Here is a 27999-nt window from a genome sequence, read left to right as displayed (position 1 = left end):
GAAGCATGCGTAATAGCAGTGCATTAGATCTCAAAGGATCGTGGCTTTTTTATGAGGGGACAAAGATCTATTAATTTGAAAGTCCTCCTCAAAGCCACCCTAGAACTGCTAGAATAGATTGTCTTTACAGTAGGAGACTAGGATAGCTTTTCTCTGTGAAGTCAGCCCGTGTTCGTGGTGTAGCCAGGTGTCTGCATCGTACAGAGTATTGCCACAACTGTCTTTAGACCTACAGCTTTCCTTGCTGGTGAGGCCAAGAGCTGGGAAGAGCTCTCATCCTGAGAAGACAGAGATTAACAGCTGCATTTGGCAAAGTTGCGAGGGCGGCATGAATGCAATTCCTCTGCTTTTTAGGAATAAGTACAAAGGGGCTCAGACTGCAGAGGCATTGTTATAGTGAGCAATGAATTCACTGATTAAAAACAAAAAATCTAACAGCCAAGGAATCTGAAAAATGAGAAGTCTTTAAAAGAGAGAGGGGAAAATCTGGCACCATGTGAACAAAAATAATCACGGAAGCTTTCCTCACCCAGTCGTGAAATGGCCCCCCGCACCCCATGCAGCAAGTAGTTGCAGAGCTCAGCTGCGCCTGTGGTTAATAATAAATGGTCTCTCACAGCCAGGAGCGACGGCCTGCGCACCCCCATGCTGCTGCCGGCCCCCTCTTCCCACCGTCTCCCAGGGCTGCACAGGCACCGCTCCGGTACCCACCCAGCCTCCCTACGAGAGACGGAGAGACAGGCACCCAGAGGTAAGAGACATGCCACGCCATTCCTCCGCGAGGTTGGATGCACTGGATTGATCACAAGGGGAGGCAAGCAGAGACTGTTTGGAGGAGGGGGGAAACCTGAAACTTGCACTAGGAACCCACAAACTTTCATTACAAGGCGAAAGGTCGGATGGGTCTCGCTGCAAAACTTGCCAAGCTTGAAAAATCTTTCAGCCAGCTCAGGCTGAGTGTTGGCTGCATTTCCAGCGAACATCAGCTAATTCGTACTGGGTTTCAGGTGGTGACCAGCTGGTTTTTATCCACCGACCAGCACAGCTTGGGCACTCCTGACTGTTGTGCTTCAGAGTTCGGGGGTTGTTAAAATTCAGAGCACAACTTGAGCAGCTCAGCCAATCCTTGGCGCAACCTTGTTGGCTTAAAGAATTTATTCCAAAGCTGACTTTGCCCCGGAGAATGAGGGGTGTGTACACACAGAGCGCGATACCAGGACATTTGCATGAACCGCGCAGGCTGCTGGCTGCTGAGCTTAGCGCTGCACAGGCAGAGGTTGTAAGCATGAAGTAAGAGCTTTTGCCACTTTTGTGTCATGATAAGATTCCATAAACTTCATTAAGATTTTTGTCTTTAGGATTTGCAAAGTGGAAAAAAGTCTTACAGTTTTGGTCAGGTGTGTATGGTTTCTTATGACAATGTCTGCCTTGATGGCCTGAGCTGTCTAGCAGAACAGGTCCCTGTTTTCCTGCGTTAAACAGACCAAGCTGTCCTGTATAGCTTAAGTCTTTAGATTTGGGGAAAAAAAACATCCCTCTTCCTGGGTGTTAGATGGTTCTGTATAGCTGTTGTGTCACACACTATACTGAGATCAGAGCCATGTTCTGCTAAATATAACACGAACACAGTACTGTATTCTAATTCATTTACCATCTAAGTTAACAATAGGTGCAAAGGACTGAAGAAAGGAATCCTTTCCTCCTGTTGAAGGGGTGAGGAACAGAAAGGCTGGAGGGATATGGCCAAATGCCCAGGGAAAGTATTCGAAGCAGCCAGGCATTGAGTGAAACTGCCCCAGGCCCAGATCGGACCAGTCTCTTAACCTTTACAACTCTCTCCCTCTCTTTTGCTGTTTGGAAATGAGTTTAATTAAAGTGAGTAGGAGTTGCTAAGAGACCAGAGGAGTTCTGGAGTTTGTTGCCAGGGCTGAATCGCCACTCTGCTTCCAAGGCGTTGCACTAAGAAGGATGATGTAACGTGAGCCTACATAAAGCACTCCAAGCTCCAGGGTAAGCTGCTCTCTGCCTGTAGTTAAAGCCTGGTTCACCAGTTCTCAGCTCCTTTCTTTATTTTACTGAACTGCTTTTTTCCTTCTAGACACCGGCAAAAACCACGTTCATCTCTATAGCATTCCTCTGCCCGCGTCCACCTTGTAGATTTCTCCTCATGATCTTTCAGGTTGGAGGTGGCAGTGGGCTGGGCCTGCAATTTGTCCTGAGCAAGTTACCTTTGGAAATTAAAAGGTTGTCTATTTCTAAACTCTCTCTAGTTCATTACTCCTCATCCTTTCCTCTGCTCCACCACAGTTTCAGCCCAGCATTGACAGTGGGACGGGTGAAGTCTTCCAACTCCATTTCTGCAGCCTAACATTTTGCTTTGACACCCTGGCTCGTGCTTGAAACACCAGGAGTCTCCAGGCAATCTCCTGGGCAAGGGTTGTTTACCTTCCAAGATCAAGACAAGAGATGATATGTTTAGCGTCACACAGGTCACACCACTGCTAAATTACTTCTTTCATTTCTACCTGACTTTTGTTGACTCAGGACCATCCAAATGCACAAGATGATTGGGAAGATAACCTATAGCCTGGGAACACATGTGTCTGCTGTGGCATGTGGGACCACCCAGGTGAGAAGATTTCTGCATGGTGAGTAGTGTATTCTGAAACAGTTCCTGGGTGGAAAACATTGTCCTCATCTAAGTGCAGCAGGGGCCTTGCTGGCAGTGTTCTGGGAGCAAAGCAAAGAGCAACAGTAGTCTCGATGCACTACAGTCTTATAACATACTGAGTTACTATGGTCTCCTTGTTTTTTCCACTCTTTTAAAACATTCTTTGGGCATGGTTGCAGGGCTCAGTTCAGTCACAGTAATGTTAATTTAAAGTCATGTTACTGGAGTCAATGACAACACAGCTGCAAAAATGGCGGCAGCAGAAGATGCAGTGATGGCGATGACGATTATTATTCACATTAACAGTAGAGGTATTTTGCAAATATTTCACTTACGTAAACCACAGCTTTAGTCGTCATGAAGTTACTTGTGAATTCACCACAAAGAACAGCTGAAGAGGGGGATAAGTTTATTGTGATGATGACACTTTGCCTTTTTTGAAACAGCTCAGTAGTTACTGCAAATACCCATGCAAATAATTCACTTTTCTGTGTTGTATCATCAGGTGCTTATGTCAAGATTCAGCCCTCTGTACAAGAAGCCCTGATGGAGGGGAGACCAGTTGTAGCCTTGGAAAGCACCATCATTACACACGGCATGGCCTATCCTCAGAATCTGAGGTGGTGGATTTTGATGTTCCTCGTTTAACAAAGTTGTAAGAACGAGGCATGTAACTGGTGGTCGGTATCAGTATTCTTGGTCAAGCCAAAACCCTTGTAAGAGCAAATGGAAATGTCAGGTTGCTAGGCATGCAGAATATGAGCCCCAGTGCAAAACAATTGTATTTGGACTTTTAAGGACACATATGGGGTACCTATTTATCTCCTTATCCAACATTTTAAATTTGTGGCTTCCTTTAAAATGTGGCAGCAGATAATGTCATCACTTTCTCAAAGAGAGAGCTACCAGCCTTTTTGGCTGCATAGTTTGTACAGACATTGAAAACACGCTGCAGTTTCTTTTGCTATATCTTTTGTAATGCAAAAAGGATTGGAGCACAATAGTGAAATCTGTTCCTTAGCATCCCTCAGAGCAGCTACTGTGAGAGCTGCTGGTCCCTCTCCCTGCCTTCTGCACCCTGCCTAGAAACACCCCCACCTCTGCCCTTTATTTATTGATATTCATTAGGCTTGAGTTTCACTGAATTACTCTGCCAGAAGTCACTGCACTCTCCGCTCCATCCTTGCTTCCAGAAAGTACAGGAAGGTTTTGGTATTGATTTTCCATCTTGCTTTTTACCTGGCCATTATTCTGCCTGACATTCTGTCTTAGAAGGAAGCTCTAAAAACTCGGCTGTGGAGAGGAGGTAGTTTCAGTAGTTAAAGATTGCCTAGCGTATGTATAGATAGCTCAGAAAGGGAGAAGCATCTGATCTTAAAAAGAAGAGTGTATGAATGATCAAATATAAAACCTGCGAAGCTTAGAAAGACCTAGGGTGCAGCCTAGGGCATCCTCAGGCCGCAGCTTTTTGGCACTGTTGTCACTTTTTATCTAACTGCCTGAATTGTGAAAAATATATCCCGGTCATCTGAGCAGGGTTTGAATTACCTGGGGTTTCTGTGAAGGTCTGTGATCTCAGAGAAATAACAGGTCCTATTTTGAGAAGATCCCTGTTTTCAGTAGTCTATTGTCCAACTAGATTTGCCTATAAACCAAGTGATTTTTCACAAAAATGAAGCACAGAGCTTGGACATTGCTGTCCTGAAAATGGTAGCACTTCTGCAAATTCTACTGCAAAGACTTCTTGCCATTAGGAAGATGCAGAAGAAGAATGGGACTTAGCTGAAATCACAAGAACTGTATAAGACTGGAAACTAGGAATGATGGCCATCAAACACAGTAGTTTTCTTGTCTTATTGTTTGCCTCACTGATTTTGTGATTGTTTTCTTGTTTAACTTATTCTAGCATGGCCAGAAAGGTGGAAGAAACTGTAACAACAAATGGAGCAGTGCCAGCCACTGTAGGTATTTTAAAGGGTCAAATCCATGTGGGACTCACAGATGAGGAACTTGAGTTCTTGGCAAGCAGTAAAAATGTAGTTAAAGTGTCTCGGAGAGATCTTCCTTTTGTCCTCAGCCAGGTATGGTATGCAGACTTTCTGCCGTGGTGTTTTCTATACAGCAATTGCATAGTGCTCTCCAGCTTCAAGCCTGGTGGCTTTTAAACATCTTGAAAATATCAGGTAAAGTGGTATCTCATTGGTAAGCTCAAACATGGTCCTACCTGAAGTCAAAATACAACAGAGTAAGGGAATAGCAGCCATGAAATAGGGCTTCAGAAAAGTCATTCTGGATTGGCTGGCAAACCATGAGCACTTGGCTTGTTATTAATTCTTATTGGCATGATAAGGCATCATCACATTACAGGTAAACTATGTGACATGCAAGCCATCCCAAGCTTAAGGTGACGCTAGCTACCTGTGAAGCCTTCTGGTTGGAAAGCCCTGGAGAGCAAAGGCCTTTGCTATGATCAGGGCGAGAATGGTTTACATAGCAGGGGTGATGATTCCTCTGCATTTTTGCTTAATAGAATATTTATAACAGCATTTCCCTTGTCAGCTGGTGAACAGCAGGCTGTTGTGACATTGCTGCATGTCAGACCACAACTGTAGCTGCCCACATGTGGTGTTCTCCCTGACACCCTGGGTGCTGACTGTGACTGGTTGTTCCCTGACAGGGCTTGTCCGGTGGCACTACCGTGTCTGGGACAATGATTGCCGCACACAAAGCAGGAATCCCCGTGTTTGTAACAGGTGGCATAGGAGGCGTCCATCGGGGAGGAGAGAACAGTAAGAAAATCAATACATTTTACCTTTCTCTGTGTTGCTACTGTTTTATTTAAGTCCATCTTTTTCCCAATCTGTCCTGCGGTAACTGTTCAGAAGAGTAAAGTTATCATTCTTCTTGACCATACTATGGTTGTTTTCTCCCAGTGTCTTCTTTCCAGAAGCTTCAAAATATTCTTCTTGAGCACTGGCCAGTTGTTAAGAGGATGGGAGTTTATCTTTTGCTTACACGGGGTTATATGGATATTGTTTGCTGGTACAACAGGATCTGGCTGTACCTCTCCCACTTTGTAATGGCTGGATAACCTGATATTCTCTGTTGAGCACAGTGTTGTTATCTACTGTCTCTCAGCTGAGGAGGAGGAGAATCTCGCCACAAAAGAGACTTGGGCCTTGGTCTGTGTTAGAGGTGCGTGCTCCTCTCTGAAAAATGGCCCAGTCTTGGCAGTATAGTTTGTGACCCTTTAGTACGTTCTCTTGTCTTAGCCGTATGTATTCCTAGCACAGCGAAAGTGCACTGCCCTGCTGGATGCCATCCCTTTCAGATGTGATGTAAATTCCAGACCAGGGAGTTTCCTGAGGTCAGCAAAGCTCCTGTGGCGCTTTTTTTTGCCAGTGATGTCAATACCAAAATAAAAATCTACTTAAATCATATTCCGTCTCCTTGAACTTCATCCTTGTTGTATAACACCTTCTTCTTTCTTTTCTACAAAATTTTTGTATGCTGTTTATCGATGTGATCAAAGAGCTGAGAGATACAGGGCAAGGCTGCACCTCTGCCCTAAGCCATGTGACTTCTTTTTGACAGTATCTGTTTCCATCTCAACACCTAAAGGCATGATCTAAACCTGTAATGTTTATTTGTGGATCTAAGGGGTTACAAAAGCAGAGAGTGGCATCCCAGGCAGCTATGGTTTTTAGGAGGACAGATCATATCAGCATGGAGTGCAACACAATCACTGACACAATGGTTCCTTGTCCCTTGACAGCTCTGGATGTGAGTGCTGACTTGACAGAGCTAGGACGAACTCCGGTTGCTGTTGTATCTGCAGGAGTCAAGTCTATCCTTGATATCGGCAGGACACTGGAATATCTGGTAGGTAGCATGGGCTGCTGAGCCTGAAAGCAGATAATGTACTTTGTGTACAGAATGCCAGTGGTGTTGGGGTCGGTATTAAGCCTAAGATTTTTAGAAATGACTACTGAAAGGATGTGAAGCCATATTTACAGTTCTCTAGTCCTGGGGCTATACAAGCACCAGGCTGCTCCCTGACATAACTCTATCCATGGCCAAGGGGCTGTTCCAGCAGCTCTTCCAAGTGAGGCCAAAGGCAGTGCTAGCCACGCCCTCTTTCTCTGGCCTTAGCCTTGCTTTTCTGGGACAATGCTCCAGAACTGATGGATCAGGCAAGCTAGATCCGTCAAACACTAAAATAAAACCAGAATTAAAATGGGAATCAAGATGATTTTCAGTAGAGTCACTTTTTAAGGTTTAGTATGTTGGAAACCACCAGGGCCAGCACTTCAGGTGACAGCTAATGTCAATACTTCTCAATCGCAAACAGAACTCATTTATATTCCTATCAGCTCATGACATATCTTCAGATCACAGGTTGTTACCTTGGACTCAGTATTGCCCTAATGACAGCTGCATGGCTTTTGATCAGCTCCAAGCACAAGCAACGGTCTCCTGTATCTCAGGAAGCCATATTCTGTCTAACCAGTTACCCCCTCTGGTCTTTGCTTTGATAAATATTGGTGATAGAACAGAATAGAATGGGATGTATAAAAATAACCAAACCCTGTGCTAAAGAAAGGCAGTTTCTAGTTGAGTAGAAAAAAAAGTTCTATTCTTTTGGTGGGTCCCCTTTCCTCCACTTATTACCTGCTTGTCTCACCTCCACTGCTGCAGGAGACTCAGGGAGTCTGTGTGGCTGCCTTTGGAGAGTCAAGGGAGTTCCCAGCCTTCTTCTCACGCCAGAGTGGCTTCCAGGCACCATATCACGTCCGGGATGAAGAGGAGGCAGCTGAACTCATTGGTGTGTTTCAGAAGGGAAAGGACCATGTAGGACCCCAGAAAACGGAGACACAAAAATCACCTTGGATGAGGCACTTTCTTTTTTAACTTTGGGGAAGAGTGTGTCCCAAAAAACAAGCCATCCCACCTCCCCATTCCTGCTTCAGTGCTTTGAAAATAAAGTAGGAGGGAACTTTAGTCTTTAGAGCAAGTTTTTTAGGTAGCTGCAGCCACCTTGGCATGCTCATACACATTTTGTTCACACTGGTGAAGTGAAGGGAACACGTATGTTTCTGTGTTTGCAAAAACAGCTTCTGAGCCTTCAGAAGTAGAATCAGTTTTCTTTTAAAATAATATCTTTGCCCCTTTTGTTGTAGACAGATTCAAAAATAGGCAGATGTAAATTGATTGCTGGCTGGAAAAGACCCAGTCCTTGGGTCAGCTAAGAACAGGAGCTCCAGCTTTGTAGGTTCCTTTACCCCACATGCCCACTGTCATCTGTCCTCTTCCTTCCCCTTGTTTTATCCAACTAGAACTGCTAACGATCTGCCTGTCCTCTCCCAGCCAGTGCTCTGGAGCTAGGCCTGAGCAGCGGGGTGCTGATAGCAGTGCCCTGTCCCCAGGAGCGAGCTGCCCCAGGCCAGGTCATCGAAGGGGCCATCCAGCAAGCTCTCAGTGAAGCCAGGTGAGAAGCAACCTAAGCCCTATCCTTTGCTCATCCAGTGGTCATGGGGAAGCAAACGACTTCAGGGATGCTGCTGCAGGGGCTATAGCACAGCTTAACCTTGGGCACAGGTGAGCCCACAATATGCTTTCAACCATAGCTTTATCTCACCTGAAGGTTGTTTACAGGACGTTTTATGGTATGTGGTTATGGAGATAAAGTATCTGCTAGAAACAGTGCTTCTCTTCTGATGGTGTTTGAGCTCAGTCCTTGCCATCTGCAGGCATTTTCTTTACATTTGCAGGTCCAAAGGGATCACAGGCAAAGAACTGACCCCTTTTATGTTACAGAAGATCAATGAATTAACTGGTGGAAAATCATTGGACTCCAGTATCCTTTTACAGAATGGGGGTGGGGGGTGGGGGGGAAAGTAGTACAGTGTACTTCGTATAGTTTCTGATAATGCTTGCTGGCAAACAGTGTCACTTTATTGACAGTCTAGCAATGGGCAAATACATTAGTATCTGCAAACAGGTGAGAGCTTAGCGACTGCATCCTGCTTTTTCAGGGACACCCTTACAGTCATCACCCACTTTTGTACTAAAAATTGGAGGCCAGCACAGACAGCAGGTGGTCCATGGTGGAGTTGCACACTGGAAGGTACCTGGGCTTCCCAGAGCACTGTGTTGTACATCACACGCCTCATCCAACTCTTCATGCGGGTAGGGAGTAAGAGAAATTTGGAAGGAAAGCACCCCTGGGTGAGGAGGAATCCTCTTGCACAGGCAAGAGAAAGTCAGACCTACTGGATGACAGAGAATCTGGGACAGCCAGGCTCATGTCCCAGCTCTTCTGCTAGCCCTTCTAGAAGACCTCATAGCTGGTCAGTCAGGGTAGATTGGTAAAGGCATTTTTAGATATTGGAGCTGTATGCATCCTGAAAGTGGGGCTTTCAAAGTTTCTGATACTCTGCTCCCAGTGAAACTAATAAAAAATAGGCTTGTAAAGACTTGGCAAAAATCTCTTTAGGCATCTAGTTCTGGAAAATCTGGCCAAGATCCTCAGACGTTTTGTACTCTCAGCTCCAGTTTAAGCACTTCACCTTTTTTCTCTGTGAAGCCTTTGCTTCTATTCCCTATCTGTGAAATGACAGGCTTCCTCTTCATGAACACAGGGGAAGGAAGACAAAAAAATCTAAAAAGTCTGGGTGTTCATGCAGTATTGTAACCCAGCATATGTGCCCCTAAAGGATTATGGCATAGGGGGATAAAATCTATCAAGTCTCACAGCATGTATTTTCTGCTCTCTCCCTCTAAGCAGTCCCTACAAAGGCTTCTGACAGGTCAATCTTGCCGGTATTTTTTCTTTTCCTCAAAGAAATGCCAAACAGACCTTGCTCTGATCCAGAACAATGCCAGAGTGGGCAGCTGTATTGCAGTGGCCCTGAGCAAACTACAGAAAGCCAGAAGGAAGGGCAGTCTGCCTTGGCGAGAGGACGCAAACCCACCTCAGCCAGTGAGTCCCCTGCTGCCCTCCATATAATGCCTCTCTGCTGACAGCACAGGATAAATTTGTATCTGTTCCCAAATGTAGAAGGTGACTCAGCCAGAGACAGATCTTTCTGCTTCACGCTGGCAGACATTCTCTCTTTAGTATTTTTTATTCTTCTCAGATAAATGTTGTCTCCTCCTCCCCCTATCCACATTTGCAGGGAATAAACACTGACAGTGGCCTAATCCCATTAAGTCCTAGACCATCAAATCCATTAAAACTTTAATCACCTTTTCACCTTTTACTGTGCCCTTATGTGCAACTTCAGCTATATTCCTCTCAGCGCCAGGGAACTCGTGACTACAGGAGTAGACATGGAAGAGGGTGGAGTATGATATTTTGAGCTGCTGAGCCATACACATTTTATAAATATCTCTTTTTGTTGGCCTCCTGCTAATGTTTGCCAAAATTACATGAGGTACAGCATATCCCAAACAAGATCCTTTATAACCCTAATACTCTAGTCACTATCTTGTATTTTGTGTGTGCCATATAATTTACAGGAAATCTATTTTAGGTAATCTTTAGAGAGCAGCAAAGTTTTCTAAAACCCATTTGCAATAGGATTTGTCAACATAAGAGAGGGCAGTGACTCCAGAGGCAATAACCCAGCATTTGATGGAATGAGAAAAAACAGCTGTATGTCCCCAAAGAATCTGGAAACTTCCTGTTTGTGGAGCTTTATTGCTTTTCCTGGCTTTGTAGGACAGTAAGACTGTGATCCATAAAGTGCCACTGGGTACGGCAATTTGTCCTGGGATCTTGCAAGAAACGACTGCATTTTTCTGCCCACTTCTTCCCATTTTCTTTGCTTTTTTACACAACAGTGCTTGAATGTTTCTGAGGTTTGGCATGTCAAAAATCGTCCCAAGAGAGATGGCTTCAAGGGCACTGACATGACCAGACCCATGCAACTTCTATATCACTCCGTCACCACACAGAGGAACCACCAGTACCCATATATGTACACAATAACATCCCACCTGCTATGCTAGGGCTGGCTATGAGCAGGCATAATTCAGAAAGCAACATATAGAAGAGATTTCTGTTATTTCTGATCAGGATTGTACAGACCTGTGTCTGGCCATCCAAAATAAGCACAGGCCTTCACACTGTAAATTAGATAACTTTCAAGAGTGTGGGAAAAGTGACTAAGAAAAGCAAAGACAACACGGAAACTTTTTCCTCAAGTCCTTCCAAACACTTTTTACCTCTTTCTTCCCTCTTAAAGGTGGTGATTGGAGGTATCAACGTTGACTTTATAGCCAAGGCACAGAACCCTGTCATCCTGGTACTGTATCTATAGCAGCTTTCTTAGCACCCCTACCATTTCCAGCTACTTTTACATGAGTGCCAAGCCAAAGGGGAGGGGGGGGGAAGGTGGTATCCATGCATGATATCCACATGCACAAACGTGGGGGGTGTACTGCTGCCCATTTTTGTGTTGACTAGGTGGGCAATGGGGTGATACATACTGACCTACTCTGTTCCTGTGCTGGAAGTCACTAACCCTATCACTCAATACAGGGACAGAGCAATGTATCATCCTTACAACGTCCACATGTGACTCTGTCCTGTACAGTCTATGTTAAGGTGCCTTGAGGCTATTTTCTGATGCCATAAGCCCCAAGAGCTCTTTTAGCAGAAAAGCTGCCCAGGGCACTCTCAAAAGACATATGCAAAGAGCTAGAAGCAATAGGTAAAGACCCTCACTGTGCTATGACAACCTCTAATTCAAGGACAGGCCCTATAGGGAGGAAATCCCCAGGTAAGAGCCAGCTCTGGCTGCCTGGGGCTGTCTTAGCTATGGCAAGCAGCATGAATAGGAGCAAGAGGGTCTGTGCTGAGTACCCACAGTGGTAGGAAACCCTTGAGAAAAGCAGTACTAGCACAGTTACGGCTAAACAAGAGAGCTAACTTCCTCAGTTGTAAAGAATTTGAGTCACGCACACAAGAAAGATTGCTTAAAAAACCCCAGAACATTTTAAATGTCACCAGACCCTCTCCCTCTCAATTTGGTTTGACCAAGAAGCTAAAGTGGAACAGATCTGGGATTTCCCCATGCAAATGACAACCATTTGCATGGCATATACAATTTTTGTTGAACTATATGAAGTACTACAGATTGAGGTGGAAAAGCTTGCTCAAAAATTGTTTGGTGTCTCAAATTACTCTATGCTGATTGCTGAGGCAGGAAACTCCTACCATCAGATGGGGCAATCTGCGAAGACCTCTCAGTCAGATAGGGAAAGAAGTACTGGGGAAGCTGTCCTTGAAGAAGTTGGCTGTTCAATGATACAGAGGAAGAGGCTAAACAGTGTTATAATGGTCAAGGGTGATCCACACTGTGCCATCAGCTATGAAGGCTTGCAAAACCAAATGTTCAGCTGCTTCAGCTGTGATCTAACTGATAACATACATACCCCACACTGAGCTATCAGGACAAAGAGCTAAGCTGTGGCAAGGGTGGTGGCCACCCCATGGCACGTCATGAGGGCAGATCTCTGGACCACCTATGGCATCATGAGGGGCCAAGGGCAGCTATATACCCCACTAGGAATAGCTGACAGGGGAAAAGGAAAAAGGAGATTTAAGTTGCATGAAAAAGTCAGGCATTAGCTGCCCCCTTCTGTACAGCAGTGAACCCTAGAGCTGATGGTCCATCACAGCAGCTACCCAAACACCAAGCTGCAGGAGGATTTGGGAACTGACAGCCAAAACATTTCTGCTGACAGCTGCTGTGGTTAGGCACAGAGGAAAAGGCACCCCCAGCAGCATTGCTTTGTTTTGGCTTTTAAAGACAGGTTTTTTTTCAAAAGGCTCAGCATCCAGCAGGTCCCACGCTTATGCGTGTTGGACTTGTTGCAGAGCACTGGGGTACTACTCACACCTCATGTTGTTCCAGTTAGCAAGAAAGCAGCTGTATTCTGCCCTGGTTTTAATTCCCACGTGGCTTTCCAGGCTATCCAGAAGCAAAGTGCTTTATAAGTAACTACCTAACCTGCAGAGGAGGATGAGCAGTCTTGCTCAGAGAAAGGTGCTGGAAGAAGCATTATGGTTGTAGCTGTCTCAGGATACCCAGAAATTGACCAGAGTCTCATTTTTACATTAGGAATTCAAACCTCTTAGGACATGGAAGAAGGTCCCCAAGTCTCTCAGTTCTCTGAAACATTGCCGGAAAGCATCAGCCCAATCTTATTTTGAATCACCTCAGCAAGCCCATTTTCATCTAAGCTCTTTCATCTCAGCCAGCCTCACCTGAACACAACATAGAAGAGATAGCTAAGCGCTGCTCTAGCTTGGAATTACCTATTGAGCTGGCAAGGTGTGATGAGAGCCAGGCATTTCTTTTTCTTCAAAAGCAGGCTGCTAGTTTCTCTCTCACTGCACCCACCTGCTACTTTAAAGAGAGATTTAGCATCTTCATTTCTTTCAGGCCTTGTGGCATTGTACAAGGGCAGAGGTCACCCACAGCTGGATCCCTGAGCAGGAGACTGGTACATCTGCTGTGAGCACAAGGCTTGGCATGAAAACCATGCAACTCTGCCTTGGGAGGTGGGGGTGCGGGGGGGGGGCACTAAAAGAAAAGATCAGCATGCCAGACAACAAAAGGAGCTCATGAGTATTTTCAACATTCCTGCTAGCATCAATTTTGAAAAAACAGATAGTGGAACTGTGTAAAATAGTTTACACTCATTACTGACGGCAGTTAGTACCCTCTTTTAATATTGAAATAGACCCCAGTGTTCAAAGCTATGTTGTTTGACTTGCCTAAACAAGCATCCTTGCTTTTTATGTTGGGGTAGGGTTTGGGGTTTGTTGGTTTGGCTTTTTGTTTTGGGTTTTTTTTTTGGGAGGTGGGGTGGTTTGTTTTGGTTTTGTTGTGGTTTCCCCCCTGCCCCCCCCGACTCTATTATGGGTAGTGAGCTTCGGTATTCAAATAGCCAAGCTCAATGTGTTCAAAATCTGCAACACTCAACAGGAGGCAGTTACAGGTGGAAATATCCTCATTCCTGGCAGTACCAATGACAATTCCCAGGGAGCATGAGCAAATGCAGTGGAGGGGTATTTGAATTAATGAGGAGTGACAAGTAGCAGAAAGATGGACGGAGGTCATAGGTTGCTTATGTACAGGCAGTTCTGCTCAGGTGGTCTGAGCAGTTCAGGGCTTGGAGAACTGCCAGACAGAAAAGCAAAGGCATCAAGAATTAGCACCAAGTCTTACAGATTACAGAACTGGGGAGAGTCAGGGCAAACAAAAACAACCTGGAGGTCAGAAAAAGAGTAATAAAAGAGCATGTTTAGATGGGAGAGCAGCCTCTTACAGTCACAGGGCCAAACATGGAAGAAAGCATTGCGTGCAAAGGGCAGATGTACAGCTTCAGTTGGGGGAAGAAGAAGGGTCCTTGGGGAACTTCTGTATGAGTTTTGAGAGTGCCCAAGAACAGTGACAGGGTAGAGGCAGAATATTTCTTACTGTGAGATAGCAATACATTTACTTGTTTAGGATCGATAGTGGTGTTTACAAGCAAGAAAAATGTATATGTGCAGGGGTATTCTGGTACACCTGGGCTAACACGGGCAGAGAGAGTCTCAGCCAGGAGCTGCTGCGTATGGGCATGCCCATGCTTCAGTGGTTGCCACCCAAACGCTGAATACACTCTTGAAAGCTCCGAATTATCCAGAATTGTGAAGATCATTATGACTGCCAGTGGTAAGCTGTCTTCAGGAATGGAAAATATGTTTCAGGATTTTATGAAACGAGGGCTTTAAAACCATTTGATAGCCAGATGAAGCCCAACGAGATTTGAGCATTTACTGATATAATTCTTCTGGCAGGAGAATTAGGAGAAGATGGGTGAGGGACTGCCTGTATTCTGACAATTTGGCTGTTTGTGACAGACTGACAAATGAACAGAGGAGAGGAAGGCAGAGGCAAGAGAAGAGAGAAGTTTATAACCACACAGGTGGAAAAGAAGGATATTTTTGATGAGGGAAATGTTTGGGAAGAGAAGGGTAAGAGAAAAAGTATTCAGACACTGAAACAGATCCTTCCACAAATGAAGTACAGAGGCAACATGGGCAAAGGTAACAAATATAATTTTACCTTCAAAGAGAAATAAATAAATAAATATAAAGCCTGGAAGGCATTGCAGAGCCCATCAGGTCTGAGTCAGCAGCTCTGGAGTCCCAGCACTGATGCAGGCAGGTCAATTCAGAGGGCTGCTGGTATCAGCTGAAACACTTGATAGCGTTGTTCTAAGAGGTCTTCGCAGATAAGACCAAGATGGCAATGCATGGGGAGACCAAACTGATCTGTTCTCCTAGGAAGTGGGCCTCTGTCGTCAATGCTGAATGTGTGTGTAGATGGGCTGTGGAAGCTTGCATCACTCTTAATCTGGTAGCTAGATGGCTTCTGCCCCCTCTAATTGCTGACCCATGCTTCAGCAGCATTAACTTCACATGTCAATGGAGACATGGCATCTATGCCAAGCAGCTCTTCTGGTTTTACCAATTAACAATTTATTCTTCCAGGATGGTGGGCAAACAAACTCTGGAAGAGTGAGACAAACCTTTGGTGGCGTTGGAAGAAACTTGGCAGGTGCCTTGCGCTTGGGTTTGCCTGTGGGTGCACACCAGCTGTGATATATCCTTTGGTATTCCTTCAACGGCAGGAGCTCTTGAATGCTGTTAAGATCTGGGACATGTTAGGCAATATACTACTGGGCAGACTGCCTGGAAAAGGCAGGGGCCATTCCAAGAAATAAGAGGGGAGGAGTTGGGGTCAGGAGAAAAGAGGTCCACAAATATGAAGTTAACTAGCATATAGCACAGTGACCCAAATCAAAGTTAAATAAGCATCAGTGACCTCCAATGACTGCTGAACAGCCTGGCCCTCAGCATTGAATTAATGCTAGGTTATAGTCACAATAGAAGTATGTCTTCAGCAAGAATTTGAAAGGAATAGGCTTATTCAAAGTTGATCATCCATGCACCGCAGACAAGAGGAACGGAGGTACAGGAATTACTGTAGAAGAGAAAGGGCTACAGTTGTTGGCAATAGGAAGGGATCACACTGTACCTGGTGCTCCACCACAAGCAGCAGCAGACCAGTGTTCAGGTACTGAAATTAGCCGGGACAGATTACAAAAAGATTTGGGGATTATTCCAGCTTTCCCAAATCTTCCTAACATGAACATACTACCACTTCAGATCATAAATGGGGAAGCTTGAGGGGAAAAAAATGCCACCCACTGAGGTAGAAGGGAGAGCAGGAAGGGTTTCCAGTTAATTCATTCAGTTTCAGTGGTTCTAGTAAGATAACATGGTGGGAACAGCAGCGTGGGAAGGCCAGCAGCAGGAAAGGCCATGCACAGAAGCAATGTAGAAAAGCCCACCCGCCTGTGATGGTAGAGAGGGAAGAGCAGAAATTTCTTCCCCCTTCTTTTTCCCTCCACTCCCAGATATTAAAAAAAAAAAATCCAGAGAATTCTGAGTGCTGGTGCAGCAGGCAGATGTAGTTTGCCCCACTCAACCCCAGCCAGTCATTTGCAGCAGCTGTGGCTGAGTTTCATGTTGAACATCCTTCTAGATCATGATTAGTAGGCATTATGTTTTCCAGGAGAGGGCTTTCCTACAGACACTCATCCTGCACAGTCTGTCACTGTGTTCACAGTACTGTGACAGATTTATTAACATCTTTTGTCTCCATTTTCTTTTAGACTGCTTAAGCCGTCTTGGACGGACTCCTCTCTTTTTATCAGCCGTGGGAAAAGATGAACATTCAGAATCCATCCTGCACTACTGTCACCACATGGTACATTGCACAGTAACGGCACCTCAGAAACAGGGAAGTGATGACATTACAGAGGAAAAAGTCTTCTCAACCCTGGCAGATATAAGAGCCACCTTCCATCAGGTTAAGAGTAGGAATAATTCAATGCTCAATTAGTTACAGACAATTAAAAGGCAAGGAGCCACCCCTAAAACACAGGGTAGGTGTATGTACCATTTGGAGTCTGAACTGTAGGGTCTGAACTAAACTCCAGGGAGTGGCGCTTGAAGAGAGAGAGGTAAATCAGGAGGAACTATGAAAACTTCTGGGAAGGCCTAAGCACAGCCAGGCATGTGCAAAGCCTGACCCTGAGGATAGACAAAGCAATGCCACATCAGCCTGGTTTGGGTAAAGCGTAAGTTAGAGAAAACCTGGAATTGAGAGCACAGGCTAGACACCTCCCAAGTTCAGAAGAGCAGGCATGCCCCACATAACTGCACAGACCCCTGTCTAACTGTGCACCAGAGGAATACCTGACTCCAGCAGCAGCTTGTCCGCCGAGGTCAGGGAGCCAGGGGCAGCAGGAACTCACCACCCTCAGCAAGCTGACAGAGAAAGCCAGGAGACCAACCCTGGCCTGGGGCACCAGGCACCTCCATGGTGACAAGGCAGGGCTGAAGACAAGTCAGGGGTGAGGATGGAGACCCCAGGTGAGGCTGGTCAGGACCACTAAGGCCTATTAGTGCCCTCAGGGCCCTGTTATCCACATGGGGCCTTAGTTCTGGCTAGCCAGCTGCCAAGCAATCCTTGCCTCTAACATTACCACCAGTGTTGGAGAGGATCCTTTCCTTAAAATTTCCAATTTCCCATCCTCAGTGCATTGCAGGAGGGATGCATTTCTTCATCCACATGTGTATTCCAGGAAATGCCTTGAATTCTCTAAGATCATTCAAAAGACTCACACAGGAAGGACTCCTCATAGCTATGCCTGTGACATTGCTGTAAAAATGGCTCCAAGGCTACCCTCAAAAGCAGGCTGTGCGGTCAGTGAGGCGGCTAACATAACCACTAGCTGGAGTGTGCCACCAAGACATGCCCAGCATGTTGGTGGGCCATCGAAGTGTCACACAAGCTATAGGAATGGATGAATGGATGGCTGGAGCAAGCAGTGCTGCAGCTACTCCGCAGATGACTCTTCTGTTACGAGAGAGACACAAGCCGCTCAGCTGCATGGCAGAGACCAGTCCTTCTTATTTACTAAATGATTTCTTTACCCTGTGGCATGTTTCATTTCAAATATTAAAAACTAGCCATCTGCCAGGATTGTCCAGACCAAGATGCTTCTGAAATGTCTCTTATCTTGAGGTTGAAGGGAGGTTGAAGGGAGAACTGCAAGCTAGGCCACTGCTACCAATCAGGTGGATTCAGAGAGAGAATGAGCTGCGTGTGGCAGGGAAGAGAAACGTGCTCCATTTATAACTGTCCTCCCTGGTTTAGGACATGAGCGCTGTCCTTCAGCTGGAGGGGAAGAGCACAGCCACTTACTGTGCTGTGATCACTAGTGCTGGGGAGCTCCGCATTGCCTTGGGAGATATGGACATCCACCACCAGATAACAGAGCAATATGTAAGCATACCATCTGATTTGTAAGCTTTTTCTTATCTTAGCAGTGTGGATGTGTAACAGAAGGCAGCTGGTGAAGCTGTACCAGGAGGGAGTGGGTGTGCAGAGGGAACATGGGAAATCCTAAAGTTAACCCCCTCACATTGGCCACCAAGATAGCAGCATGGCAAGCTACCAGAGCCCTCTGTTGCTGCTGACCCAGATGGAGCTTCTGTTTCTGCTCCATACAGTATCACCACTACTATCATCCCATGAGATGTAGGCCAGAATCCTCTTTATTAACTAGTCCCAGCTAACCTATAATTTTTGGCATCTTAAAGCCAGTACTAAATCCAGTCCACCTGCAGAAATAGTATTTCCCCTTTAGGGAAAAACAGACAAAAAAAGTGCACAGAACACTGGTTAAAGCAAGTTTTCCTGTTCCATCCCCTCCCCACCATCCCTGTTGTTTCTACATGCTGAGTTGTATTAACAGGCACTGCTGCTTAGCACATCCAAACCTTCAAAACATCACGGCTAATGGAAGCAGTGATTAAGGACTGATTCAGTGAAAGCCCCGTCACCACACCCCCCTTCCCTACTCGTTCTTTTTGTCAGCAGAACAAATGCCTGTGCTTCATGACTGACAGTGACATGGAAGTTAAGTGCTATTTACTTACCAGTGGGATCCCCATCAGGTGGAGACTTTCTAGGGAAAAATATGGTCATTGTTCCCACTTCCAACCCCACCCCAAGCCTTGGCACAGAAAACCATTACATGACAGATTAATTCTCCTGAGCTTTACAAAACAGTTGTGGCCAATGGAAACTCTGAACCAATCTGCTGCTGCAAAATGCATTCTGGCAGCTCTTCTTTCCGCCAGGATTAGCAGCAACATGGGAGGGATGCTGCATGAGTGCCGATAGCAATGGCCTAGCATTCAGGCAGTGGTTGAGCAGCCTCAGAGAGCCAAAGGAGGGAACAGCAGCTCCTCACTCTACTGCTCCACTGTCCCCATCCCTACGCGGTTCAGCAGGACCCAGCAGTAAAACACGGTGATGTACAACCTGTCGCAGGAGGCATTGTGCCCAGAGGACATCTAAATCACATGTACAGCAAGCAAAGGGGTAGTCAAGCCAAGCATAGCACAGGGAATCCTACAGTGACATTAAATAGCAGCATTCCCTTTCCCTGTAGGTCTCTGACTGTCCTACAGGTACTAAAGCAGCCTAGTGAGGACCAGCAACTACCTTTCTCTGCTGGAGGAGCCCTGCCAGTTGAGCCCAGCTCTTGACGGCATGGAGCAGGGGAAGGAGAAGAAGGGGAGGAGATGAGACAAATGGAAAAAAACATTTTCCTTAGGGAATCACTCTTTTAGGCTTATGCCTGCACCTAAGGGCTGCAATACGAGTGAAAATCCTACATCCCAAGTCTGAATAGCAATCATTTTTCCCCCCTGCAATGACTCAAGGTGTCTCTACTCTGTGTCGAATTTTCACCAGGTGTCCCAGTTCAAGGACAACCTGTGCCAGGCCCCGCTAGTTTGCATTGATGGAAATGTGCCTCTTTCCACTATTCAGTATGTCTGCCAACTAGCTAGGCAGCATCAACTAGCAGGTAAGGAGAACTCAACCCAGCCCTGGCCCTGTAACTCCTAACAGTGTGTGTGCCAAGACACTCCAGTTGCTGTGAGAGCTGCTTGCTGGAGATACCCAGTTATTGTATGACATGCTGTGTTATTCAGTGCTCCCTTCTGTACAGTACTACTCTATTTCAAATGGATGAAACATTTCTGCTTTCTCTAAGTTTTTCTCATTCTGGGGATGAATCACATTTCCTGTAGTGTAGGTGCTATAGCCCCTGGGCACTGCTAGAAAGCCAGGGAAAGCTCATCTATTTGCCTTTAATCTTAAGGCAAGCACAAATGTGTATGCTTCTGCCAGTTTGAGCAACAATATAGTTTGCTTCTTAGAATAAATGCTAAAGCATCTTTTGAGAGGATTTCTCTCCCACTTCCCATAAAATACATGCCACGCTCCCCTGGTATGCTGGGGACCCATCACAAGGCTTCCTAAACTTTTGGAGTTATGCCTTCATTTTTAAAAGCATATCCTGAAGAAGGAGACAATGTTCTTAAAACTAGGCAGAGGCTGGAAAACCAGCTAAGAGGAGTTACAAACCTGAAGCCTGATTGCATCACTCCAGAGCGAGAAGCAACGGCGTCATTGCTGAGCACCAGAAAGGAAGCCTTGGGAGACCTTGTCCCAGGCATGGGGGAAATGGTACTTAGGTTTCTAATAGATTACATGTATAACCCCAGTTGTGCAGATCATGCTAAGCCTTCTACACTGCATCCTGCTCTGACATAGAGATGAACCACTAATTAATTAATTAACTAACCAATTGCAATGTTGTTTTGAAGTGTGCTATGAGCCAACAGATGAGAACAAGGCCTCTAAGCCATTCCTCTCAGACAGCTGGAAAGCACTCACATACATTTCCCCCAACCTGCAAGAGCTAAGAGCAATAAATCGGACCCTCGGGAACCCTCTGCCAGCAGGTATTTAATACTCAGAAGCCTCAGTCACACTTTTAGATAACCTAGGTCCTGGAGAAAAGTATTTTCCACTCCAGCCCCCCTTTCAAGCAGATCGGGTTATAACACAGTGGAGATTCATAAGCACTCTTGGTGTCTTCCACCTTACAGCCATCCTTGCATGGGTTGTACAGCCCAGGCCAGACTGATGATCTGTCAAAGAGCACAGTAGAGCTGGGATGGCTCCTTGTCCAAAACCTGAGATCCCATTTGCCTCACTTCGTCAGCAAAACAGGAACAATCTCTGATTTGCAAACATGCCTCTGAAGCATGCTGCTGTGAGACATGCACCTGTCCCAACAGTTCCTTTGCAGAAATTAAATACCCCACCACATGCAGGTGGAAATCCAATGGCATTAAAGCAAGGAAGTCATGCTCCGTGACAGTTTTTTGATCTCTACAGGCACATGTTTAGTTCCATGAGGGGTGGTTTCCTCAGCATAGCATAGAGGTGCAGTATGGAAGTCTAATGCTGAAGAATTCTATGTTTCCAATTATTTGAGGAAAAAAATTTATATCAGTCACATTTCAGAGGTGCTCATAAATATTAGTGCTCATAAATAGTAGTAGTGGTCCAGCCCATAAAAAGGCCAACTGAGAACTTCTAAAGTTATACCACGGTTTTTCTTCCTTGCTCTCTGAAGAGCTGCCATCTAGGTTGGAGGATGTTGTCCAGAGTGCAATGGCTCTGGCCCGCCCGTTGCTGGCCCACCTGTGCTGTGTGGTGGTGACCCTTGGTGCTCACGGTGTCCTCCTGTGTGGCAGGAGCCTGGGAGGGAGCATCTCACTTCATCCAGGAGCTCACAGACTGGTAAGTGCACGGAAGACGACAACTGAGCTTTCAGCTGCTGCTTTCTGGGATTGTTGCTATTTCTTGTGGCACGGCAGCAGTCCTGGGAAACATGGCATCACTGCTGGCAAATGTACGTGTTTGAGGGGTGGAATACAGAGCTCTGAAAGAAAATCAAGTTGTCTGTCCATATATTGCTGGCTCCTAGCAGCAGTGTTTATAGTTAGCTAGTTTTAAATGTGCTTACTGTGAATATTCATGAGTGCAAGCTTCATTTTCAGAAAGCTTTGTTTAAACCACTGATCTCATTCAAAGTGTGAAAAAAGACTATTTTCTTTTTTCCCCCTTTTCTTTTTTTGTCATCTGTGCAGGTCTGGATGGCATCAGCCACATCAGACTGTATCAGCTTGCGCAATTCCCACTGATTTCCCTTTTCTCCCCCCACAGACTGCTGCTGCCGGCCTCTGTGCCACCCACTACCCCGCCATCCACGTCAGCAAGGAGGAGATAGTCAACGTCTCAGGAGCCGGCGACAGGTATATTGCTCACTGCTTTGATTCCTCCAGCTAAATGTGGAAGGGCTGTAATCGGATTTCTCTGAAATTCTACTGCAAAGGCAAACAACATTCTGCCCCTCGAGGAACAGACACTAAAGACACAAGAACAGGAGTGGTTACTGTGATTCCTTGCAAAGCTTGCTAAAATGTCCCCCTAAGCATCTTGGAAGCCAGTCTTGCCATTATTAGTTTTGCTTTTCTTTAAGATCCAAGCCTTTCCTGGCAATCTAGTAGTTCTGAATTAGTCTGGGCTGAGCTGCTAAAAGCAAAGTAAACCACCTTACATCAAAGCTGTCTTAGAAACTAACTACTTTACTTCCACACTCCTCCAATGGAAGTGGGACTGCCACTCAGTAGCTAAAATCTCCCTATAAAAGCATTTCATCAGGCTCTGCTTTTGCCTCTGGCAATAGTCCATGCCTCAAAAGAGTCTGCTGTATAACTCGCCTAGCTGTTCACACAATGCTGTACATAGGAGTAGGAAATGACAGGTATTATTCCTAGCCCTACTGATCAATTCTGTCAGAGTAATATTTTATTATGCTCCTTGTTAACTTGTCAAACTATATGTAGTCGTCTGTTTTTTTTTTTTTTTCTTGTTCCTTCGTACACTACAATAATTGATTTTATCCTTGCATTGCCTCAGGCTAGACCAAAAGGCTGTATGTGACAGATGTTTCCTTTTATTTTCCTACTCTTACCTACAAATAACTCAACATAGCAACACTACTCTTTTCTTTACGGAGTGGCAGAATGAAGAGTGGGAAGAAAGAAAAAAGAAAGAAAGAAAAAAAAGAATTAAAAGTTTCATTTTTTTGAAACTTACAGCATCCTTAATATTTGAGTTAGGATCAGTCAATAACTTCTTGCCAAGCTAGTTAACCCACTTAGCATCAGGATGCACTCCTTGTGTCCCAGATCACCTCTGGGATGAGCTGACTGCCACTGCAAGCTGGTCTTCTCCAAAGAAGGCCAAAGTGTTGTTTGGACCAGTAAGTATAACAGCAGAGGAACAGGGCCTGGAGGCAACCTCGTGAGGTCAGCCTGCCCTAAGGTCAGCCTGCCCTAAGGAAAGCTCAGCTTTGCTCACTACTTCTAGCAGATGTGCCCAACCTCTGCCAGCCCCTCCAGGGACACAGCCTCCTCTCTGCGCCATCTGCTCTGTACACAACTACTCCTTACCACAGGACGTTTTTTCCTAGAGGCCAATGTAAACTAAACATCATCTTTAGGGCTTCCTTTCCCTTTTAAAAAGCTTGATTTGAGGGAAGACCAAAGGTGAGGTAAAGTGCACCACTGCCAAACACTTCCACGGAGTTACATTGGAGTACCTGAAGTTTGTTTTTCCTTCCAAAGCTGTCTGAAAGCTAGGGGTCCCTTGCTGTTGCTCCCATTCCTGAAGTAATATTGGTCTGGAAATCCTATTCCCCAGGGTCCCCAGGTCCTTGTGGGAATTTTGACAGTCCTCTTGTTTGTCCAGGGTTTTCTTTCCTGGTAGCCCTGGCCACTCTACTGAGCTGCAGAAATCCCTGTTCTACAGAGTAAGAGTGCCAAAACAGGCTGGGAATGCCAGGACACTACATTGACGTACCTGCCATCTCCACAGCATATAAACTGGTGAAGCTGCCCAGGCCCAGCCCACCGGCACTTCAAGGGGCTACGCAGCAGGGCTGCAACACATTCACAGCTCGTCCTCCCCGAACCCTCGCACTTTTGAAGCACCGGTCAGGGGACACTGTGTACCCAGAAACAGTGATCCAGGGCTCCTCACACCTCGCTTCGGCCCTGCGGCTCTCCTACAGCTCCAGAGACGCTGCTCAAGGAGCTGTGCGTGTGCGCAGGGAGCAGCAGATGTTTGCTCCTTGCACCTGGCTGCCATGACAACATAACACCGCCTGCCTGCACATGGCATCGCTAGGGGATGCTCCCTCAAATATTTACTCTGAACTTCTGTAGCTGTTGAGAGATTGAATGGTTTATAGAAATCATAATCCTCTGTGCCTTTGTTACGGATAAAAAAAATGTTGAGGTAATTATTGAGAATGCAAAAAAAACCAATGATCGTTTTTGCTTCCCCATAGATTTGCTCATTAATCCTCCCTGCCATCACATTTTCCTGTCCTTCCTCTCAAATGTCATCATCTTCTCCCTTCTCTTTCACTTCTCCTTTGTCCTTTCCTAGCATCATTACTGTGTTTAGCTGTGACTAAACAGTAGTTGCTCCCAGTCAATCACAAACACCGCCCTGCACGTATCCATGCCTCAACAGAGCCTTCCCCTGCAAGCCAGGCAGATGGCAAAGTCATCCCCTTCTCCTGATGGCCTCCTCGGTGCCTTGTGAGGACCTGTCGGTGACCGCTGTTGTTCCAAGCACTCACATAATTTTTACTGGGAAATCTCAAATGGAAAACCACGGCTAAAGTTTACAGAAATCTGAATCTACAATCTCATTTCAGCTTTGGGTTTCTTTTTCAGCTGTGTCTGTTGCCCCACTCACATATATATGAAAACTTTCCACTCCGTTGGGGATGGAAGGGAAAGTAACGAGGTGCCAACAAGGAGCAGAGAAGTGACAAAATAATTAGAGAGCAAGGGAAAAAAATCTATTTTTCTTAGATTCTTTCTTAGATTCCTTTCTTTTATCCTGCCTCACCTAGAAGACTAGGGAGAAAAGAGAATGTGGTGGAATGGGAAAGTACCTCAACTTCTCAAACGAGAAGCAAACAAAATGTGAATAAATAGCACTATTTATTACTCCAAATTTAAAAATAAATATAAAAAAGCAAGAACTATTAATTATAACCTCACCTGTCCTGTGTGACATATTCTGCTCCTGTAAATGTTGCGTCCAAATGAATTCTCTTATAAACAAATGGCCGTGTTCCCAAGGTCAGAGGAGTTCCCCAGTGTTCAAAACTGCCTGCCTTTCTCTCCACAGCTTAATGGCGGGAATCCTCGCAGGGATGCTTGCTCAGCATGACACAGACACCTGTGTCCGGATGGGTCTGCTTGCAGCAAGCTTCTCTCTCCGTTCCTACGCGCCCATTTCCCCAGAAATCAGCACTTCCAGTGTCAGCCAGGAGCAAGTCAAGAGCAGGAGCTGGCCAGAGGTGAAGGTATGGAAGATGGACTAGGGCACCATGGCTTTCTCATCCATCACCTCCTCACACTCCCAACATTGCTATTTCCAGGAACTGGGCCGTGTTTTGAGCTTAGAGCTCAAAAGCTGGCTGCTGACCAGAGGACTTAGACTTTGGGCACACGCTACCTTTTGGGAGGTGAAGTGTCAATGGAGAGCATTTGGTGACAACCTGTATTGCACTCTTCACGCTCATGTTTGTCTGCTGTTGTTCCCTTTTTTTTTCTTTTTTTTTTTTTCTGGTGGGTTACAGCAACCACAGCTTGATTCTTCTGTCTGCTGCCTGTTGAGAGTTTATCTCACCTTCCCCTCTAAGGGGAACACTCATCTGTTTTGGTCTTGCGTAAACCCTCAGAGAAGGAAGCAACAACCCAGGGACCTTCTTCTATGTAAAGAATATCTGGTTTCTGGTCTTTCAGGACTCCAGTCCTTCTAGATTTTCTATTGAGGGGATTTTTTTCCCTTCTTCCACCTTGTGTCACTGCTGTCCATTATCATAGTAGCTCCTCTGTCGCCAGCTCCCAGATCTTCAGGACCATGCCTCTTCAGGTGGGCCCAGCAGCAACATCCTCTCTTGCTGCCCACTCCTGGTTTCTGTCCAGGAGGTCCCATGGACCGCAACCTGTGGCAGATATATAACGCTGTAGGACATCCTCATCAGCCTTCCCAAGCCAGCCAGCAAACGCTGCACTTACTTTCTTGCTCCAAAGAGTCAAGTGACTGTGCCAAGTTTGCAGTAAGCCCATGGCAAAGGCAGGAACAGAGCAGAGGTTCTTGACCCCATCCAGGCTAGAGCTGCATGGTGATCCCTCTACCTTTAACCCCTCCAGCATCTTCATTAGCAAGGACATCTAGACTTAGCTCAATTTTAAACAAGTCAGGGCTGGTCCACAACCTTTTGACAATTAGCTAATGTAGCCAGCTTGGATATGGAAGTCAGCCTCTCATCTCCCAGAGATAGCTCCTGTAGATGTCTTCCAGCCCCTGAGTGACTAAACTCAAGGGTGGGAAACACCAGCTCTGCCTCTGTTTTTTTTAAGTCTTACGCAGGACCCTCAGTGGCTGATAGGGAGTAACACGGGCTGGCAGTGAGCAAGTGGAAGGAGACCTCTGTGTGGGTCTCATGGGGATGCTTGCTGGCTCGAGGCTGCTGAGCCATTCCCCACATCAGAGGTAAGAAGGCCAGTGACCATGTGAACTCATCCCTGGTCCACAGGAGAATGCCCACTGTGCAATTACAAATGCCAAAACGATGTCTGAGGAAGGACAGGACAGAAAGGGTCCAGCACAGGCTTCAGGTGCAATGTCTGTGAGACAGCCTCCCTCTCCCTTACAGCCTTATACCAGCTGTGGTGTCCATGTTCATCATCACAACAGCCATGCGTGAAAACACCTGCGTTTTGCTAGTACATCTTTGCTGTCTATATGCAAAATAATAGCAGCAGATGCATGAAAATAAGCTCTGTGGTCTCCTGCACGGTCTCCTTGTGCTCACACCCAAGGGAACAGGCTGGCAACTCTGCAGAAGAGCCTCCTCTGGTGAATGGTTTTCTTTTTTAACTTTTAAGCCATGGCTGGCCAGGGGGAACTGTCTCTCAGCTTTAAACAGGCACAAAAACACTCAATCCACCCTTCAGAGGCCTTCCTCCCACCAGGAGGAGGTAGCGCAGCAGGCAGGACCACAGACACTTTTCACACTGGAAATCTGTCCTTGGAGCGGCCGGAGGCGGTGGAGGCTGCGGTGGTGTGGCTGCTGCCCCGTCCTGCCCAGCTCTTCAATTCAGAGCTATCTTCTGGCTGGAAGCAGTAACTGCATTCTGCCCAAATGCTGTGTCTAAAGCCAGCGCTGTCAATCCCTCCCTAGCAGGTACACAGAACAACTCTGAATGAAAAGCGTCTCTCCCCCAGCCCCGTGCATGTGCAGTCGTTGCCCTTGGGTGGCTGAGGAGCCAGAACTCAGCAGAAAAAGACTCTGGGAGTGACCTTCCCTGCTAGTAAGTGAGCCTGAGGGGAAGGGGGTAGTCCCAATGCTCAGGACTGTGACTGCAACCTTTTGTTCGCAAAGGTGCTGACGGAGAGGTCACGATGTGGTGGAGGGTGCCACCCCTTCCCCATCCAGAGGAGGCGCCAAATACAGACAGGTATGAGGGAGCAAGAGCATCTCCCGTGGAAGCAATGAGGAAGGATGACCCCCTCTCCCAACACATGATGTGCACAGGATACTAGTGCAGTCGCTGTGGGCAATCAGCCAGCAGTGTGAACACTGAAACTCATTAAAACTAAATTCCAGTGGAGTTAGGTCTTGGTGCTGGCTGGTTTTTGACCCTGATGGATAGTAAGCCTGGAGTACGGACTCAGCCTTTGTTTCATAAAGAGGTCACCCACTGGCAAGGACCCCTGACTGAGGAGCAGATCACCAGTATCTAACGCAACACAAAAGCCAACCAAAGCTTGGTCAAACACAACTTTCCCGTGTGGGCTCTGCTCTTTTATAAGAAATGAGCTCCCACTGCAATGGACAGAGGCATTAACTGGATGTGTTCCCTCTACCCAGACCCCTTTCACCAGGCTCGTAGCAACTCCTTCCCTCTGAGCCTGCCACCTTCCCATCGGATTTGGCTAAAACTGGGCAAAGAGCTGAAAAGGCACAAGGGGCGCGCTGGACAACTGACAAAGCTGTATCACGTTGGTGCTACCTTCTTAGGAAACCAAAATGCAAATAAAACAGCTGCCTTTTCAGAGGCCAAAGGGACACGCTTTGCTCTTATACATCCCTCCTCCCTCTCCCATGCACAAACATTTAGCGGCAGCCCCCCTTTTACAAAGACCTTGCTTGCAAGTGTTGTTTAG

General features: G+C 46.2%; 1 protein-coding gene across 21 annotated transcripts; it reads left to right on the top strand.

The window, feature by feature from the left end:
• Nucleotides 1-392: 392 nt before the first annotated feature.
• LOC142068038 (uncharacterized) lies at nucleotides 393-27895 on the top strand. Of its 21 annotated transcripts, none has more exons than XM_075117261.1 (21): nucleotides 526-751; nucleotides 2545-2648; nucleotides 3177-3291; nucleotides 4578-4632; nucleotides 5349-5460; nucleotides 5810-5866; nucleotides 6447-6553; nucleotides 7370-7496; nucleotides 8039-8159; nucleotides 8443-8528; nucleotides 9529-9653; nucleotides 10921-10980; nucleotides 15225-15291; nucleotides 16412-16608; nucleotides 17962-18090; nucleotides 19570-19684; nucleotides 20490-20627; nucleotides 21308-21474; nucleotides 21901-21989; nucleotides 24949-25126; nucleotides 25202-27895. In XM_075117261.1, exons 1-21 carry the CDS (start codon nucleotides 606-608, stop codon nucleotides 25583-25585), a joined length of 2679 nt encoding a protein of 892 aa, XP_074973362.1. In that variant the 5' UTR covers nucleotides 526-605; the 3' UTR covers nucleotides 25586-27895. The 21 variants fall into 21 exon arrangements, 20 of the variants coding, with proteins under 20 accessions (XP_074973391.1, XP_074973335.1, XP_074973473.1 ...); XM_075117225.1 differs by having other exon boundaries at nucleotides 531-751; nucleotides 4578-4752; XM_075117323.1 differs by having other exon boundaries at nucleotides 533-751; nucleotides 4578-4752; nucleotides 27215-27895.
• Nucleotides 27896-27999: the final 104 nt, after the last annotated feature.

The sequence above is a fragment of the Phalacrocorax aristotelis genome, chromosome 1, assembly GCF_949628215.1.
Source record: "Phalacrocorax aristotelis chromosome 1, bGulAri2.1, whole genome shotgun sequence".
Taxonomy (NCBI): Eukaryota; Metazoa; Chordata; class Aves; order Suliformes; family Phalacrocoracidae; genus Phalacrocorax; species Phalacrocorax aristotelis.
The sequence above is the reverse complement of the archived record's forward strand: the minus strand, read 5'-3'. Positions and strand labels throughout refer to the sequence as shown.